Source organism: Vanacampus margaritifer, chromosome 5 (assembly GCF_051991255.1).
Source record: "Vanacampus margaritifer isolate UIUO_Vmar chromosome 5, RoL_Vmar_1.0, whole genome shotgun sequence".
Lineage (NCBI taxonomy): Eukaryota > Metazoa > Chordata > Actinopteri > Syngnathiformes > Syngnathidae > Vanacampus > Vanacampus margaritifer.
Genome location: NC_135436.1, coordinates 19,732,686 through 19,751,915, shown reverse-complemented (window position 1 = coordinate 19,751,915; position 19,230 = coordinate 19,732,686). Strand labels below are relative to the sequence as shown.

Below are 19,230 nucleotides of genomic sequence, written 5' to 3'. Positions count from 1 at the left end.
ATCTTACAACAGTTGGGAGCCAGGAACACTAACCACTAGGCTAAACTTTAATCTCCTAGGCCTTGATTACGGCATTGAGATTAAACAGTGCCTATTTCAAACCACAAAACATGCAAGGTCTCAAATTAGAATAAAACGGAGAGAAATTATTTGACTAAATTCAAAACAACACTTTAGCTTCACCAGTACACCGAGAATGTAAGTAGTACATCTAAAACACTACTGCCAAATAATAATTCAGATTCCGCGAATCGTTACTCACTAAACAGTACCTCATATAGACTCAAAACTTTGGACTTAATTAAGCAATGCTCTAAGAATTCCTTTAACCATCATGGGATGCACCATTCCTGGAAGAACTGCAATACCAGGTCGATGCGTGGAGTGGACGGAGCAAGCCCTTATTCCATCTCCCAGTTGCAAAAATCAATTTAATATATGGTCCCCTGGTAGAGGACGTATCAGATATTAAACTGATAAGAACAGATACTACACTTGATCTTAGCCAAAAGGCCGAGAAGCGATACCCACAAAGGGTCAGGGGCAAGAACTTAATTCCAGAGACTACAACTTTAAGTTGCGGTTGCACACATCACCTGACACGCCAAACAACTACACACAGTTTAGAATGATAATGCGTCAACTGCGTTGTTTTCAACCTGCGCATCAAACGTGTTGAACATCTAAGTCAGTGGTGTCCAAACTCGGTCCTCGGGGGCCGGTAGTCCTGCAGGTTTTGGAGGTTTCCCTGCTCCAACGCACCTGTTTCAATCAACAGGATTGTTATCAGGCTTAGTAGAGCTTGCTGATGAGCTTCAGCTGTGTTGGAGGAGAGAAATATCCAAAACCTGCGGGACTACCGGCCCCCGACGACCGAGTTGGGACACCACTGATCTAAGTGGAGCGATCTCACGCTGATGTTACGCTCATTTACCTATCATTTTATTATTTACATAATATCAGGGGAGAGCGCGAACGCAGTCCCCCACTACCAGAAATTGTGCAGTCGAGATTCCCACATTTGGGGAATTCGCAGAGGTCAGCACAGCCGGAGTGCAATGGCTGAGCCTCACCCTGGGTGAACCACCTTCTTGATCATGGTATCTCCCCTGCCAGGTAAGTATGAATTGTACAGATCACCAACGCTGAGGTCTTTAGCACACACACCATCTTCAGTCATGTTCTCTTTTTGTACACACGTGAAAATTCGAACACACACACACACACATACAACGCTGGATGCGGAAGCACTAGTACACCCGTTATTAACCAGTTATTAACATTAACTAAACAATTGTCAAATTAGGGTTTAAGAATCTGCGAAAACCTTCCCATAATGCATTGCTCCTTACTCACAGTCCTATCCCCACGCCTTTACACACACCCTCGCTTGCTTTGTCCTTGTCAGTAACAACAAATCAATAAATTACCGCTGCTGACATCTAGTGGTATGTAGCAAACACTACACTCTTCAACAACAATGACTTTTTATTGTACTCATATTATTATGTATGTATTATTATTAATATAAGGCCATAAATTGTAAATATTAAATAAACATATCTGGGGGAAATTCAAGGTAAATATTCGCGAGAAAAGTATTAATCCCATAATAATTACATTTAAAAAAATAACGTCATATATAACGTTTATGCTCCCTCCTGTTGTTATGGCAGACGTTAAACAACCGCCTTCACAGATTATCACACACCATATTGAACAACAATACAAATATATTAGCAAAGAAATCCATGAATTTCTAATGTTCGAGCTAATATCAGAAAAATTATATTTTACAATCATAGGGGGTGCACCGTTCCTGGAAGTACTGCAATACCAGGTCGATGCGTGGAGTGGACGGAGCAAGCCCCTATTCCATCTCCCAGTTCCAAAAATCAATTTAATATATGGTCCCCGGGTAGGGGACGTATCAGATATTAAACTGATAAGAACAGATACTACACTTGATCTTAGCCAAAAGGCCGAGAAGCGATACCTACAAAGGGTCAGGAGCAACGAATTAATTCCAGAGACTACAAGTTAAAGTTACGGTTGCACACGTAGACTAATTATAATGTCACATAACCGACATGCCAAACAACTATACACCATTTGAAATGATAATGCGTCAACTGCGTTGTTTTTAATTTGAACATAGAACGTTTTGAACATTATGAACGTGTTCAGATGTTCGTGTATGTTTTGTTCACGTGGTTCACGTCGACCCAATAGAAAGCGGCAAAAAACTGAACTCCTTATGCCATGTAAAAATAATTTTTAAAAACCGACGAAAATAATTTATCATTTGTAATAACAATCGGCTGTTGGTATATTGCTGTGGTCCAAAACCGGGGAGCTGTTTGACCAACATTTTGACAAAAAGACATCATGCAGTTACTACTACTACTGCTACTACTACTAGCTACTTCCTGTTCCTGCTTGTTAGCAAAATGGCAGTAGCACTCTACCGCCATCAACGCAGTGGAGGTGAACTACACGCATCAAAGAATTTGGTCGAGAACACGCGAGTGAGTTCCGTTATTAGCCCTTATGAAAACTATGCCGCCAACATGTAAAGTCTAAAGTCACGAATGTTGACCGACCATTACAAGTTTCAACGTAAAAAATACAAAAATAAATCAGTAACGATGCACTTGCTCCTGGAAACAATACAAACGACTGTCTAATTTAGTGATGGACTTGTGGCTCTTTAAAGGGAGCCGTTCAAAAGACCAGCATTTTTTTGTTTTGTTTTTTTAGTATTATTTTAAAACGTAAAATTAGTGACACATCGCTATTCATGCCATACTTTATAAGGGGCATATTCTCCCGGGTGTTCAAGTCAGAAATGGCACTCGCGAAGGTAAAACGTCATTTTGTGCGTTAATTAACTGCTTCCGTGTTCCTCCGCGTCTCGCCGAGCGGCTGCTGTGCTAACGCACGAATACGGTCATGGCCAATCGTTCGCAATATTTTAGTATACAAAGATGAGTGGATTAAGTAGCTGCCAAGGATGGATGGAAGAAGCACTTATAAGTTTTCATTTTAACACTTTATCAGGGGAGAGCGCGAACGCAGTCCCCCACTACCACAAATTATGCAGTCGAGATTCCCACATTTGGGGAATTCGCAGGGGTCAGCACAGCCGGAGTGCAATGGCTGAGCCTCACCCTGGGTGAACCACCTTCTTGATCATGGTATCTCCCCTGCCAGGTAAGTATGAGTTGGATGCGGCGCGAGCACGAGAGTCATTCACGCGCACACTATGTGAAGCGATGGTTTCATAACTTGTGAACAATCATACGGACACATCGGAACACATAACACACATACGGAAATTTAAAAGGTAGTGTAAGCAAATACACTGACAAATATTCTTCTGAGTATTTGAAGTTAGAGTTGACAGTCAGTGGCTTCCCATAATGCATAGCGGCACCGACACATTACGGCAGTCGTAGTCATTGCGCGGCTCGTCTAGTTTTAATTGACCAAATATTCTATATTTTGTTTAAAAATGAAATACTGTGGGTTGTATTAAATGGAAAATATGTTATTTTTATTTACCGAAATATTTGTTTTACTTTTTTTTAAGGACACTTTAGAGCTGTAATTTTAATATCATGATCATTTTGCTCACTGTTTGTTATCATACCGTCAGAATGTAACAGTGACGTGCAGTGAGCACTAGGTTTGGGTAGGCAGACAGTCGCAAATTAAGACGCACACACCAATTACAAATGAGTGTGTCGGTAGGCGAGTGTACAACGTAATCTAGGGTGACCATATTTTCATTTCCAAAAAAAAAAAGAGGACACTCAGCCTGACTTCGAGATACTTGATACTCAGATACAAGATGCCATACATTCAAACTATTTTAACATATGCTTCCTCTGTATGGGTAGAAAATAAAACAAAAAAACATTACTCTCTTTTGAAGTCTTACATTTTTTGCTCTGCAAACTTCTTTTTTTTTTTTAAAACTTCGAGCGGGGTTCGTACCTGTCGCCTCCGGTGAGTCAGCTCAACACTTGCCACTCATCTTAAAGTAAAGTAAAGTAAAGTTGCAGTGCACTCTTACCCTTCCATTTGCCGCACAACGAAAAACGAACCATTACAAACCCGCCCGGACGCCAGTCAAATATAATTAAGTGAATATCTCCCTGTAAAACAGCCTAATTCCTTTCAAAATCAAGCTAGCAATAGCAATAGCAATGCTAAACACTATGTAAATCGAAGCACATCCACAAAGACAATCTTTCCTTTTGCACCATTCTTTGTGAAAAGTACGAATAATTCTTTGTCCCTTACTTTGCTGAAGATCCGGTAGCTAAGGCGTTGGTCTCCCATCCTCCAAAAGATGGCGTTTTCCCTCAAAAGGAAGGCGTGAAAATAGTTTTATATTCTCCAGAGTGACGTCATTTTACCGCTTTGCTGTGTAGTGTGCCCTAAGTGTGTTTTGAATTCACGAATGCGCTTTGCGAACGTACGTTCGCATAGGTATAATACAGCGACGTAAAAAAGGCTGCGTAGCGATCTGCCTAATTGCGTAAAGGACTTTTCTACTGGGAAACTGACTACGGCATGCGTGAACACACATCGCTACGCGGTCAGGGCTGGAAAAAGCACAGTAGCTCTGTGCCTTCAGGAAGATAATTTTTTCCAGAATTTTTGCCTGCAGGCCAGACGAAGTAATGAGTCATTTTTAATTGAGGTATGAAAATCACCAAATGTTGTCACTTTTAAACCTGTAGGTAGTGTAGGCTTTCTGAAATGAAAGAATAAATTAAAATTAATAGAAAAAGCCAAACGGTTTCAACTTTCATTTCAGCTTGGGGTAGGCAGTACCTACCTTGCCTAGCCTGACCGCACGTCACTGGAATGTAGTATTGACACAGGCCTAGTGGGAACCTAGTACCATAGGAAAACAGTCAATACAATTTTGTACATTCTGCTACATAAATATATAGCGAACAATACGTGACAAACATGCAGATACCCATATTAAAAGTCTCCTTTCATCTCAATGTTGTTTTCAAAAAGGAGATGAGTGTCAAACCTGGCAACATAGCGTGCTCCCATCGGTGTTCCAGTTTATTGTTGGGGTTCGATGACCTTACTTTAACACTAGACACTTTAGAGCTGTACACATGCCTCCCATACCTTGCTGAGTTTATTGATGATTCCTAGTCAGGTGTTGGGCGATATGGCCTTAAAACAAAATATTACTATTGTTTTCAATATTAAAAATAGTCCCCCATGTTTATTTATTAAGGAAGTTTTTCATTTATAACATATTCGACTGTTCAGTTATTTGACAAAACCCGACAGGCACACCTTTTTCAGCTCCAAGTGAACAATGTACTTGATTTATAAAAATGAAGAAACGCTAGCAACATGCTCATGATGGCTGTTTAGCCAAATTAGCTAATGAGTTAATTCTCTTCCAGACAAAATATAAGGCTGTGATAAAAAAAAAAGAAGATGATCTGGAAATATCAGAGGTTGAAAGTCTTTATTTGTCTCACACATGATGTTTTGAGGACTGCAGCTCGCTCCATAAATTAAAACCAGTGATGGCTACAAAAGGCGCTAATATGATGTCCTGGAAGTCTTACAGAAAAAAAAAGAGAAAAAAATCACAGCTTGACATCACCAGCTGATGATGACTAGCCAAAAACTGACACTTGCAAGCTTTTTGTCTTTTCATTGGTTGACAGTCACACCCCTTTAACGCTTTTCGGAGTTTAAAGTGTTGTTAAAAAAAATAAAAAAATTGATTGTACCTTCCTGAGAACGTAAATGTTCAAATCCAAAATGAAAGAAAATGTACGCTTATAACACAGGTTCATACATCAGAGTCTATCATTGAAGTTCTTGAATATCGCACAAGTAATTATGGCTAATAAGATGCTATGTAGTGAAAGGTGCGTTATCCATCACATATTTCACAGACATCTGATTGGACGCTTGCTTTACGATGGTTTATCATTATTACCATATGCAAAATCAAATATTTGAAATATTTATGCTAACTTAAAGCTACCCGCTGTGATGGCAGTCAAAAAGTGTGTGAATGTGAACCAACAAAAACATCACAGCAGTCAGATTGGAAGTTTGGTTTTAGAACAGCAAGGGATATCATTTAATTGTAGGAAATAGCCAATATTCGGGGTATCAATTAATTTAAAATAACACTTGTGTGCTAATAGCAACATAGTGATTGCAGAGAAAAGTGTAAAAATAACATCACATTAGATACTTTCTAACTGCTTTAAGACAATGAAATCCAACATTTTGGATAAAAAAAAAACATGTTAAATAGCATTTGTGTGCTAATGCGATCCTAGGCAGCAAAAGGCGTGTTAGCCTTTACCAAAAATACATCGAACTGATCACAGCAATCGGAGTGGACACTTAACTGATAGGAGACAATGACAGAACATCACGTCCAATATTTTGGATACTTTTTTTTTTTACGTTAAGACAGAATTTGCGTGTTAATGCTAACATTGCGAAGCTAGGTAGGTAGAGAATGTGTAAGAATTAACCAATAAACCAACACAATTACGCTCTGTTTTAAAGCCATGACAGGAAGTCAATCTAATACTGTATTTCAAATAGCATTTTAATAAGCAGCATTTGTGTGATAAACCTAACGTTGTGATGCTAGGTAGCGAAAAGTGTGTGAACATTAAAAAATACACTTGTGAAGTCTGATTAGACGCTTACATTAAGACGATGACACAATGTCATTTTTATGGTAGAAAAAGCCAAATTTATCTGATTTTTTTATAATATTAACCTGATGCTAACATCGCAATGCTTGGTAGTCGAAGGTGTGTGAGCATGAACCAACAAATCAATCTTGCCTCAACTTAAAGAAAGAAAGAAACAAAACAAAACAAAAGCAATTACTACAGGAAGTAGAAGTAATTGTAATGATGAGTGTTCACTGCATGTCTCCCTCTAGAGGCTGGAGGTCAGAATGCAGCATCGCTACTTCAGCATATGACGTCTGCTACACACATTTTTTGCTGTCTGTCCTTTTAATCAGAAAAATTGATAAACGTGATTATAAATAGCAGCGCTTCAAGGAATGATGACAAATCTATCGGGGGGGAAATATCTTAGCTAATGTTAACATGTATTAGGACCACACTTAAAATAAATTATAAAACCAGAATAAAGTTGGGATCTTGTGTCTTTTTTTTCTTCCCGAAAATAAAATAAAATCAAAAGCATCTTAAGAAACTAAAACTGTAATTTTTCAAGAAAAAATAGTACTATTATGAAATCAAATTAGAAATGAAAGGATAAGTCATATTTTAACGGGAATCCTTTCTATCTAATACTATCTTCATTTCACCTCGCATAGCACATAGGAAAATAGTTTTTTTTATATTAAAAAAAAAATCACTGAAAGAAATCTTAATCCCCCTCCCCCCAAAACAAAAAACAAAACAAACAAACAAACATGCTTTTCTCTTGAAGCAAATTCAACTATTCTCCACAAGCATATTTTTTGGGTGGTTCAGTTTGGTTTAATCCGGAAAAAAAAAAAAACTTTATTTTTTATTTTTTAGATTACTTATTTTTCTCTTTCATATGATTAAGTTTTTCTTCACCAAACATTATTTTCTTTTGCAAAGACCAACTTTATTGCAAAAAAATGTTTTTGTGGTTGTTTATTAAAAAAAAAAAAAAATCAAATCACATTCTCACTTGCAAGCAAAAATAAATAACAAAAATAAAAAAAACTCAAAAGACTGCGAATTTCTTTCTGAAAAATATGATAATTTCTTTTCAATTTTATTTATGTACTTATTTATTTTAACCAGAAAAAACAACATTGTTTACATGGAGGGGGGAAGGGGGATAATTCTCATGCGATTCCATTTCTTCTTGTAAAAAAACGTGATTTTAGTTTCCTAAAATTATAACTTGATTCTGATGGTCTTAATCCTGAACATTTTTTTGTTGTTTTGAATGTGGTCTTAAGACTCGTTAGTAGCTGATCAGTCAAACATGATGAAATAAAGTGTGTGTGAGTGTGTGACGTTCTCTTTTCACTTGTTTTCAGCAGTTCAAGATGGGACACAGGACAAGGGTCTTTGGCGGAGGCACGGCGAGGAGTTTGCGCCCGCTTCTCCTTCCCCGCCGTCATTATTTCCCGACATGGCCCCCGTGCCGCCCTCAGAGCTCCAGCTCCTTGGACACTTTGGTGGCGATGTCCCTGAAAGCGAGCGGCGCCCCCCAGAGGCGCTTGAAGCGCACGCCGCTGCTCTGCGCCGGCCCGCCGGGCAGCTGGCACACTTCGGCCTCGAAGGCCACGCGGGCGCCGGCCGCTCCGTGCGTGCAGGACAGCAGGAAGGGGCCCGCCAGATGGACCTGGCAGCCGCAGCCCTGGGCCGCCTCCCGGAGAGCCAGGACCACCTCGGCCGGGTCGCGGGGGCTGCGCACCCTCACATCCCAGCCGCATCGGGGGGTCCGGGGCTCTGATGCTTTCTGATGCCCAGATATATGGCGACTGAACCAAATGGGGGGTCGAGGGGTCGGGGGTGAATGCAGGTTAGATGAGTTTGATGGAGGGAAAGCAAGAGGAAAAATAGATTAACATCACACATTTGTTACATTTTGTTACAATTACTGGAAAGATATTATTAGCACAAGGTCATGCTGTTGAATTTTGTTTAATTGCTACATTGAAAGCCTCTTGACTGCTTGCTGTCATTTATTTTGTGTTGATTATTTTTATTGTGTTGATTTGGGGCAGATATAAGTTTTACTTCTTCCTGTCCCTTTTCATTATTATTTTTTTTATTTAAATAATGAAATAAAAAATCTGAATTGAATTGTATTTCAATATTATAGTTCTACTAGCTAAACATACTTCATCATATACAAATATGGGCTTTTCATTTGCTTAAATAATTTGTTGCTGTTGTTTTTATTTATTTTTTATTTTATTTTATTTTTTATTATGTGAAGCACCTTGTGTTGCTTTTAAAGTATGAAAGGTGCTATAGAAATAAAGATTTATTTCACATGTGTACACAAACATCTATGTAAACATAATGGTTTTATCATTATTAAAAGTTTTTTTTTTTTTCATTTAAAAAATATTTTTCTTTTTTTATGTGTAAAAAATAAGATATTTTAATTTTTAAATTTGTCTTCAAATTTATTTTTATTAACCAGGATACGATTAATAAATAGGCGGTACAGAAAATGGATGTATTAATGTATGTATGAGGGAGGTATTAATGGACAGATAACGATATTAAAAATAATATACACTGCTCAAAACAATTAAGGGAACACTTTGTTCCTTTATTTATTTATTTTTTAGCAGTGTACATTCCTTGACTAGTTTGCTGGCATTGGACCAAAACCTTGTATCTCCATAATTGTCACTTCTCAGGAGACCCCCAAAACAGCATGTTTGTTCTAGCATTAACGTTGCATCATCAAAGAAAGAAAAACATTTTCAAACACTTTAGATTGGTCAATAATTCAAAAAAAAAGGATAGATTTTTGAAAAAAATACTACATTTACCAAATTGTGACTTATAAGGTTTCTGTGCAGATAATGTGTGCGGTGTTGTTTGTAAATTATACTATATAATATAGTAGATAGATTAATCGATTAATAGTAATAATAATAGTTAATTTATAGTTTTCAGGACAGCTGAAGTGTGTAGCAGCTTTCTTTCTGTTAGGAGCTGCGTACAGCATCACTTTCTCTTCAAACCACCTTAAATGTCAGCTTTACAAGCGTCACGTCGGCTGTGCAGGTAGTGTGTGTGTGTGTTGTGGTAAATGATCCTATATAACTGACTGTCATTTATTATATTGCTTAGCAGCTTTTGTTACAGTCAACACAAACCGTCAGCTTTACAGATGCCGCGTCTGCTGAGTCCACTATTTGAGGAAATACATTGTTTTCTCAATCATTTCTATACACAATGACTATTTAACTTTTCCTAATGGCTAATCTAAATAGGGTGAAAAAGGAGGTCCAATATGTTTTTTGTTTTGTTTTGCAGGGTGGTTCTAGCACCAGCACTCACAACATGGCTAATTAAGCTAACGTTACCTGCTGCAGTAAGTCTGAGACACTGAGAGGAAACACACACAACTTTTAGGAAACAAAAGGAGCATTTGTGCATTAAAGCGTTGCTAATGCTAGATCATCATACGGCGTACGGTAAATTCATTTGATAACTTAAAACACACCACGCATCTCTTGTTAGTTTACTGTGCATAATGTATTTTTTTTTAAAAAAAGAAAGAAAAGAAAAAGAGCAGATAATAAAGACTACTCTCACAAGATAATATTAGAATGAATTAACTTGTCTCACAAATACAACTTTTTTTGTCTATATATTTTCTCAAAAAACGGTATTTTTCTTTAAAAAAAAAAAAACACTTTTTTCCCCATTGAAAAATAGGAACTTTTTCCTCAAAAAAATCTTTTCAATGATAAATAACGCGCCCCACAATAAAATAAAAAAATACTTATTTTCAAAAAAAAATCCTCCTATTGACTTCCCCCCCTCTCACTTCTGCTCAAAATATGACTTTTTTTCCTCTAAAAATCAAATTTCTTTCCTCCAAATTAGTATTTACATCACTTATTTTTACATAGCGACTGGACTGCTACCTTTGTGATGACAGTAAAAAATGTTTAGAAGTCTATTAAATAAACAGCAGTGAACTTTAACTACAATAAATAAATAAACAAATAAATATGTGCCGACAAATGTAGATTAAAAAACTTTGGCGCCTCACATTGTGACCGGAAAAATAGCAACTTTTTCCTCCAAAAAATCTTTTCAATGATAAATAACGTGCCCCATAATAAAATAAAAAAAGGGGACTTATTTTCAAAAAAAATCCTCCTATTGACTTTCCCCCCTCTCACTTTTCCTCAAAATATGACTTTTTTCCCTCTAAAAATCTGATTTCTTTCCTCCAAATTAGTATTTACATCACTTATTTTTACATAGCAACTGGACTGCTACCTTTGTGATGACAGTAAAAAATGTTTAGAAGTGTCTAAACTAACCCTAACCCTAACCCATAAACAAATAAATATGTGCCAATAAATGTAGATTAAAAAACTTTGGCGCCTCACCTTGTGACCGGAGATCTGCTGATTCTCTCAGGTTCGTCTGTGACCCTCAAGAGGAAGACAAAAAGTGTCCATTAGAAAACAACCAGGAAAAAAACACTTCCTGCTCAATTTGTACTTCAATGAGTGAACCAATTAAAACACAGAACACGGCTACTCATCCATCACAGAGATCAGTGGGCAGATGTCAACAGCACACAAAAATGAACATGAGCACCATCAAGTCTTCACACAAAAATGTCATGTGATCCCGTTTCATCTGCATTCGTACTGATTTTATATCTTTACCCCTCACAGACTTGTTGTGTGACTTGTTCGTTAACGACAACAAAGTGAGGCTGAATAAATGTGGAGAAGAGTACAGGACAGGTGTATGATGGGAGGACAGCAGAAGTAGAAAAAGAATAATAACAGCAGCAGAACAACACAAAAGCTGTGTGAAATGTTGGTTCAACAGCAGCGTAATCCAGATTAACATCACTAATCTTGCTGGAAAACAGCTCACACACTCTCGCTCAGGATGACGCGTGCACAAGCTACCACCCTCTTAAAACGCGCACACACAATTCTGTTCTTTGGCAACGACTCTTAACTTTAAAAGTCACCTCCACTTGTGAAGTATTACCTAACAAGTAAACATATGGAAGAGGATGATCAGGGCCACGTTAAAGAGGCAAAGATCAAAAAGAAAATCAAAAAGAAAATCTAATTATTACTCAAAGGTTATTACAAGAAAAACTAAGATATTTTAAGGGGGGAATCAAAGACACATTTTTGAGAAAATAATTGGGTTAATATTACAAAGTACAATAATAATTTTCGAGAAAAAAAGATGTGTTGTGACAAAGTTGAAATTTTATAACAATAAGTAAAGTGTCATTCTAAAAGCTGTAGCAAAGAGAGAACAAAGTTGTATTTTGTGTATTTCTATCAAAAACAGCATAATTTAACTAGAATTACACAAGAAAAGAGTTTAAATCTAACTAGAAAATGTAATTTTGCAAGAAAAACGTTGAAATATCAGAAAAAAAATTGATTTAGAAGAAAAAAAATTGCAATGTTATCAGAATGAAGTCCTAATATTGTTCAGTATTTTTTTTAATTTACTATTAATAATTTTGATGTATTTAAATATGACAATGAAGTTGTATTATTGTGTTGAAAAAGTTAAAATAATTATATAATTATTATAATCTTGATAATTACTTGTTTATTATATATATTTTATATATATTTTATATATATTTTTGGATCCCCCCCTAAAAAACCTTATAACATTACAACTTTGTGCTCATAATTTGCCTATTAATTTCTTTTCCATGATGCCCTATTACTCTTTTAGTTGGTACAAAGTGCGAAAACCAAATAAATTGTTATACCTTGTTTTACCCACAGGGGGCAGCACTGCAGGCCAAACCAAGCCCACAACACCTCTCCCCTCCTCTCTCTACAAACTATTACTGACACATACACGCACACACACTCAGTCTGACAGCCAGACACACAAAAACAGTGCAGACAAACACTCGGATTGCTGCTGGTTAGAGGTGTCGTCAGACAAACATCATATTGTCAAATTTTGAATATCCAAAAATCTGACATACCGCCAATGTATGTTTGTGTGACTGCCGTACACTCCAACCAGTGATATGGACATATAGACAGACACACGGGAAAACATGGATGGACATGTAGCGAGACACACAGCAGCCAGAAAAGATGGGAAAGGAAGACTTACTAACTGTTTTTGTGGCCTGCGGGAGGTTGCAGCCCGACACGGATTTGTTTGAACTCTGACGCTTAGAAGGGTCAAGAGTGACCCTGGAAGAAGAGGAAGAGTAGGTGTGGAATGACACAACAAGAGCAGAGTGTCAGAGCAAAGAAAGAAAGAAAGTGGGAAGGGCAGGGGAGGAAAACAACATGGAGGTGAGAGGAAACAAAGCAGAAGAAGATTGAAGAAGAAGACAGGATGGCAAATCGGCAGGTGACTGGCGAGGGGAAGCAAACGTGGTTAGACAATCAAACAAACACGGAAAAGCAACGACGACCAGCGCTACGCCACGCGCGGAAAAGAAAGTTGTCCGCCGCAGACTGACGCCAACGCAAATACGTTACAGGGATGCACTTCCACACAGGAAGTGATGTCATACACTGACATGACACCTCAGTAAGGGTGAACGGAACGCTTCCTTTAATTAAAGCCTCGCTTCCACCAAGCCACCCTGTTGGCGGATTCGCGTCAGTAGTGAGTAGCCATGTTGAGTGGGTACCGTGCAGTGGAAACGGGCAAAGAGATGAGAGATTTGGTTCTTGCTAATACGCTAGTTGCGGTAAAGAGAAGAGACAAAGGCAGAGCGAAAACGGAACGTTATACCCAAGTGCACATTGGGGCTGAACTATTTTGAAAAACAATTGAACTGCAATTTTTGTCAAGAATTGGTAACATTAGTACAGAAGAGGATTAGGGCCAATAAAGAGGGGGGGAGGATTATAACTTTAAAGTGAGAATTCTGATTTTAAAGTCAGAATTCTGACTTTAATCTCAAAATTCTGACTTTAAAGTGGGAATTCTGAGAATAAAAAACAAACTTTTGACTGTACATGACTAGGAGAGACAAAGATATGCGCTAACTTCAATTTATTTGTTAAAAAAAATAGAGGTAACGTACGGAAGGGGATTAGGACCAGTGAAGAGAGAAAAAAAAAGTTTGCCAGGATTCTCACTTTATTTTCAGAATTCTCACTTTAAAGTCACAATTCTGACAATTCTCACTTTAAAGTCACAATTCTGAAAATAAAGTAATAATTCTAACTTTAAAGTCACAATTCTGACTTTAAGGTCATAATTCTGTGATTAAAGTCAGAATTCTCACTTTAAAGTCACAATTCTAAGAATAAAGTGAGAATCCTGCCAACCCTTTTTTTTTCCCTCTCTTCACTGGCCCCAATCCTCTTCCGTACGTTACCTCTAATTTTTTAACAAATAAATTGAAGTTAGCGCCTATTTGTGTCTCTCCTAGTCATGTACACTCAAAAGTTTGTACACGTTAGAAACATTACCTCATAGTGTTTGCATTTGCCAATAAGAAAGCATCTAAAGGCCAATAGAGGTGCACTGAGTTGTTACCGCGCAGAGGAAAAGCAGCGCCAAAGATGTGAAACTGAGGCGGACAACTTGTCAAGCTTCATTGAAAAACAATAAAAGCTGATATGTTAGTAGATGAGATCTTTATGTACTAGAAGAAGTCATTAACTCTTTGACTGCCAAAAACGTTTAATAACGTTTAGTAAAATCCTAAGGAGGGCTGCCAAAGACGTTAAAAGTCGTGGAGGAAAGCCTTGGTAGTATGTGTGTTTCCATAGTCCAAACAAAAAATTTTCTGTGGACCTTGAAAGATCAGTCAAAATGCTTAAATCAGCTGGCACCCACAGCATCCCTTTTCTGAAAACGCTTGGCAGTCAAAGAGTTAACATCAGTCCATCCAGTACACTTTCAAATATCCATTTTTAGCGTGCTAATCAATTAGCCACAGCGCTAGTCCACAGTCAGCAGCAGATTTTCTCCCATGGCTTCTCCGCTTACCTGCGGGTCAACTTGGAGGTGAGCTTGCTGAGCAGGTTGCTGGTAGTGCGTGGGGTCCTAGCACCAGACAGGGTGCCGCCAGTGTCGTGCGACGGCGTGGGCGAGGCCGGGGCCGCGTGCAAGGGTGGCCGGCGATCTCGGATTTGCCCGCCGTGGAAGGTGCTCCTGGCCGTGGAGCCCCGGGAGAGACGCGAGGAAGTGATGGAGGTCGAAGTTGAAGAGGCTGACGCGCCGGCGATGCTGTGGGTGGAGGGAGAAGCGGGGGGCAGCCGGTGGGAAAGGGAACTGGGGTGCGAGGAAGGACAAGGGAGGGAAACGTTTATTTCCTAAATGGAATTCCAGGATGATATTCGTCCTCTCGTGGAGCATGTACACATCTAACCCCCCCCAATATTCCCCTCAGGCTGCTTTTCATTACGCTCTACATAGCAACTATGCACGCACACACACACAGACACATGCATTTGTATGCGCGCACTGCGTACATAAGCTAACGAAAGTAGCATCGATATTGCTGTAAACATTTGAAGGAACCCCTGATCGGCTACATGTTGCTTCATCAAGTTTAAAGACAGACATTATCTGTCTCAGGTACTTTTCCCCCAAATGTATAAAAGTGCGTGTGTGTGCGTGCGTATGTGCGGACCTGCACGAGTTTACCCCATCAAGCAGCGTGGCGTGGCATCACATTGACAAAGCCTCAAAGGCAAATGTAGGAGGGGCGGGGTGGTGGTTGGTGATGCGGGCACTGTGCCACTTGCCACTTTATATCACCACAATGCTTCCTCCTACTTATCATGCGCCCTCTTTGACTTTGTAATTCTCGCTTCACTAAGATGACGTATGTTTGAGTCAAAAAAACAGAATGAAGCATGAGCCATAGAACGGTGATTGAGTTAACTCATTCAATGCCATTGACGGCTCTAGACGTCAAAAATTCATTTGAACAATTTCTATTTGTTTAAATTTGTTTCCACTTTTTGTTAACAAGAGTATGAAAACATATAAAAAAGTATTTATTGTACATTTAGAACAGATATAAAATTTGTGATTAACTCTTTCACTGCCATTGACGGCTATAGACGTCAAAAATTCATCTTAACTATTTCTATTAGTTTAACATTTTTTCCCACTTTTGTTAACAAGAGTATGAAAACCTAGAGAAAAAAAAGATTGTACATTTAGAACAGATATAAAATGTCATACTATAGTCAATAGTGAAGTCATGCGATTAATTATGATTAAAATTAAAATTAAAAAAGTTTTAATAATGTTTTCTTTAAAAAAAAGATTATTAAAGATAAAATAAAAATAATTACAATTACTTAAAAAATAGACAATAAAAAATTAGGGGAGTTAGGCGATTACATTTTTTCCGTAATTAATCGCATGACTTCACTAGTTAACTCACGATTAATCACAAATTTTGTATCTGTTCTAAATGTACAATATATTTTTCTAGGTTCTATACTCTTGTTAATCATGAGTTAACTATTGAAGTTATGCGATTAATTACAATTAAAACTAAAACTAAACTAATTAATTGTAATTAATCGCATGACTTCAATAGTTCACTAGTTAACTCACGATTAATCACAAATTTTATATCTGGTCTAAATGTACAATATTTTTTTTCCTAGGTTTTCATACTCTTGTTAACAAAAGTGGGAAAAAATGTTAAACTAATAGAAATAGTTCAAATGAATTTTTGACGTCTATAGCCGTCAATGGCAGTGAATGAGTTATTAAGGTGGCAGCTAAGATGAAGCCTATCCTATCGGACTTTGGGCGAGAGGTGGGCCATGCCCTGGACTGGTCGGCAGTAAATGTTATGACACATAAGCAAACAACCAATACATTATTTTATTTTTCAATTTAAAAAAAGGATAAGAATCACTGATATAGTGTTTTCAAATTCAATTAACCTCAGCTGATGCTTTGGAAAATGTACACACTGGAATGCTCGTCAGCCAATCACAGGGCACATATCGACGAACCAAGCATCACATTCACAGTTTAGAGTCTTCAATGCAGCTAACATGCATGTTTTTGAAAAGTGAGATGCAAACACATCCAAACTTCCGAAATGTGAGACGGATGTGCTAATCACATATTAGCGCTGCGTGACGCTGGAAATTGAACTTTTTCAATCTTGATACTTAACCACAATTACCACGAGTCTTCCAAAATCAGGTCATCTTACTTTTAGTTTTGTTTACCGTAATTATGCCAGTGGTTCATTCTTAAGTTAATGTTGTGTTGCGTTCCTCTTATGACTGGCCGATCACATGACATGAGCGCCTGTTAGAATAACGGCTAAAGACGAGGAAAGATCAGCAAGAGGTGAGAGTCTCTGACACTCAGCAGCACATCGCCATCTGTCACAACAAAACGCATTTCATACCGGCTGTTTAAAACACGCTAACTTGTGCATCCACTCCTAACATATGCCCCAGTCATTTTTACCCTGCACTTAAGTCACACGACTTAAGCCTTCAAGTGTTCAGAAAGGAGATGAGATGTACCATCATGTCAGCACGTCATATGTACCTGTTTTCTTTGCCATTTTGCAACAGCGAGTGTCTGTCTGTGCTGCACACATACGTATTCCTTCGCGTCATGCCACTACCAGATCCATTAGTCTGGGGAAAGAAAAAAATGACGTCAACGACTTAAGATGAGAACTTATATACTATTACATTACAAAAACAAAATGTAAGATAATGAGCTGTGTTAGAACAAGTTGTGCTAAAGTAGCTAACTTCACCCATTTTGTGTTTCAACTCACGTCGAGCTAAGCAAGTCCTAAAACTGGCGACTCGAGTCTGACTTGAGTCAAGTCATGTAACTCAAATCCACCAGGAGGGAAAATAGAACTCATGCATTTAAATACATTAAAGAGTTCATCTCAGGTTAATCTGGCTGCTACTTAAATTCCCCGAAATGTAGCACATGCTAATCTCAACACATGTTCAACACAAAATATAAATGTTTAAAATGTTTTCCGACAGTACCGTGGCGGAGTTGGCCTCCTTCCGTCTGTCGGGAATCTCGGCTTTGTTGGGATTGTGAGCAGAGCTGACCATCGGACTGGAAGGCGTCGGGATGCTCCGAGAGCTGGCGGTGTTGTTGCTGGCCTTGCGGACTGACAGACGTTCCTCTTTAAGCCCAGATCCTTCTCCCACACCGCTTGGGCTGCGCTTGGGATGCGCCAACCCGGGAGCTGCCGGACCACCTACGAGACAGGAAGTGCAAGTCGATGAAGAAAACCCACTTGGAAGCTGCACGGGTGCGATGTGAACAAGTCGTACAGAAGTCAGAGTGTCGTCTCTGGCGCTGATAGGTGGAAACGCTGCGTTGTGGCTTGTGGGCCGAGGAGGAGGAGGAAGTAGCACCGGAGGAGGAAGTAGAGTGTTTGCTGGTACCGTTGGCGATGGTGCCTGGCCTGACGCGAGCCAGGCTGAGACTGCTGCCTGACCGGGACACTGTGCTTTCGGCCTGAGACAACAGAGAGAGTGACTGCCATGACATTTTGTGGTAGTGTTGTATTGGGAGTGCAGACAGAGCACATCACAGGAGAAGCAGAGCTCAGTTTGGCTATGTTTGAATTGTATGTATGAATTCATCTGGAGAGGAGGCAAGAATCCTATTGGATTGTCTTGTGTTGGAATGCATTATAATTGGACTCAATAGTATCGTAACTAGTGGGAATCGTACCATATCCTCCTGCGTCGCGATTTAAGCGAATCATAATAATAATTGCAGTGAACCAAATTGAATCTTATAGCATTACGTTTGAAGTGAATCATATCGTAACGCATCGTAGCTGGCGTGAACGATATCATATCGTACTACATCGTAATAGGGTTGAATTGCATCGTCATAATTGCAGTGAATCAGATCGTACCGTATCACAACACATCATAATTGATGTGAATTGTTATCTTAATTGCAGTGATTCAAATCAATCGACAAATACTTAGATAATTGATTAATCGTTTGGAGACATTTTTATACTTAAAATTGTCCAAGTCATTGGAATTTCGGTCTCTCAACAGTAAATATTCTCAAAAATATTCCGTAGTCCTCCATAACAGCAGACTGATTAATAAATGTATTAATCAATTATTATATATTATCGAATGAGACTTTTGCAAACATCTGCTTTTTGCTGATCAACATTTATGCCTATTTTCAGACATGCTACGGACCAAATCAGTAACTGAATCATAATTATTTATATATATTTATATATTATTTAATATATTTATACATACATTTATACATAATCATTATGTATTTATATTGATGATGATGTACTGTATCATAGTGTAAGTGTGTGTGTGAGTGTAGAGACAAGCAACTTGAAACCAAAATTCCACACTTGCCTCGTTCTTGCGTGCCAGCAGCAAGTACGTGGCCGTCACCTCGTTGTACTTGTGACTGACGAGAGAATCTTGGATCTCCTCCCTGGTGAAACCCATTCCCACCATCACGTCTGCAATACCAAGCG

The 19,230-nt window shown here is 38.5% G+C and overlaps 1 protein-coding gene and 4 non-coding genes across 12 annotated transcripts in view; all 5 read right to left on the bottom strand.

The window, feature by feature from the left end:
• Window positions 1–334: 334 nt before the first annotated feature.
• LOC144052745 (U2 spliceosomal RNA) lies at window positions 335–525 on the bottom strand. The gene has a single exon (XR_013294299.1). It is a non-coding gene; the product is annotated as a U2 spliceosomal RNA (small nuclear RNA).
• A 435-nt stretch (window positions 526–960) lies between these two features.
• LOC144052724 (U1 spliceosomal RNA) lies at window positions 961–1,124 on the bottom strand. Its single transcript, XR_013294279.1, has one exon. It is a non-coding gene; the product is annotated as a U1 spliceosomal RNA (small nuclear RNA).
• A 679-nt stretch (window positions 1,125–1,803) lies between these two features.
• Window positions 1,804–1,994, bottom strand: LOC144052735 (U2 spliceosomal RNA). The gene has a single exon (XR_013294289.1). It is a non-coding gene; the product is annotated as a U2 spliceosomal RNA (small nuclear RNA).
• A 1,063-nt stretch (window positions 1,995–3,057) lies between these two features.
• LOC144052743 (U1 spliceosomal RNA) lies at window positions 3,058–3,221 on the bottom strand. The gene has a single exon (XR_013294297.1). It is a non-coding gene; the product is annotated as a U1 spliceosomal RNA (small nuclear RNA).
• A 2,274-nt stretch (window positions 3,222–5,495) lies between these two features.
• Window positions 5,496–19,230, bottom strand: part of mark4b (MAP/microtubule affinity-regulating kinase 4b) — a 37,930-nt gene continuing 24,195 nt past the window's right edge. For 2 of the 8 annotated variants that reach the window (XM_077565610.1, XM_077565609.1), the window contains exons 11-19: window positions 19,106–19,215; window positions 18,029–18,215; window positions 17,732–17,952; window positions 17,268–17,359; window positions 14,718–15,002; window positions 12,873–12,955; window positions 11,138–11,174; window positions 10,097–10,118; window positions 5,496–8,527 (exon numbers count right to left, since the gene is read on the bottom strand). In XM_077565610.1, coding sequence (XP_077421736.1) covers window positions 7,883–8,527; window positions 10,097–10,118; window positions 11,138–11,174; window positions 12,873–12,955; window positions 14,718–15,002; window positions 17,268–17,359; window positions 17,732–17,952; window positions 18,029–18,215; window positions 19,106–19,215 — 1,682 coding nt within the window. In that variant the 3' untranslated portion in view covers window positions 5,496–7,882. Of the gene's footprint in view, window positions 8,528–10,096; window positions 10,119–11,137; window positions 11,183–12,872; window positions 12,956–14,717; window positions 15,003–17,267; window positions 17,360–17,731; window positions 17,953–18,028; window positions 18,216–19,105; window positions 19,216–19,230 lie in introns of all 8 variants that reach the window. The other 6 variants (XM_077565612.1, XM_077565611.1, XM_077565613.1 and 3 more) reach the window with 6 other exon arrangements.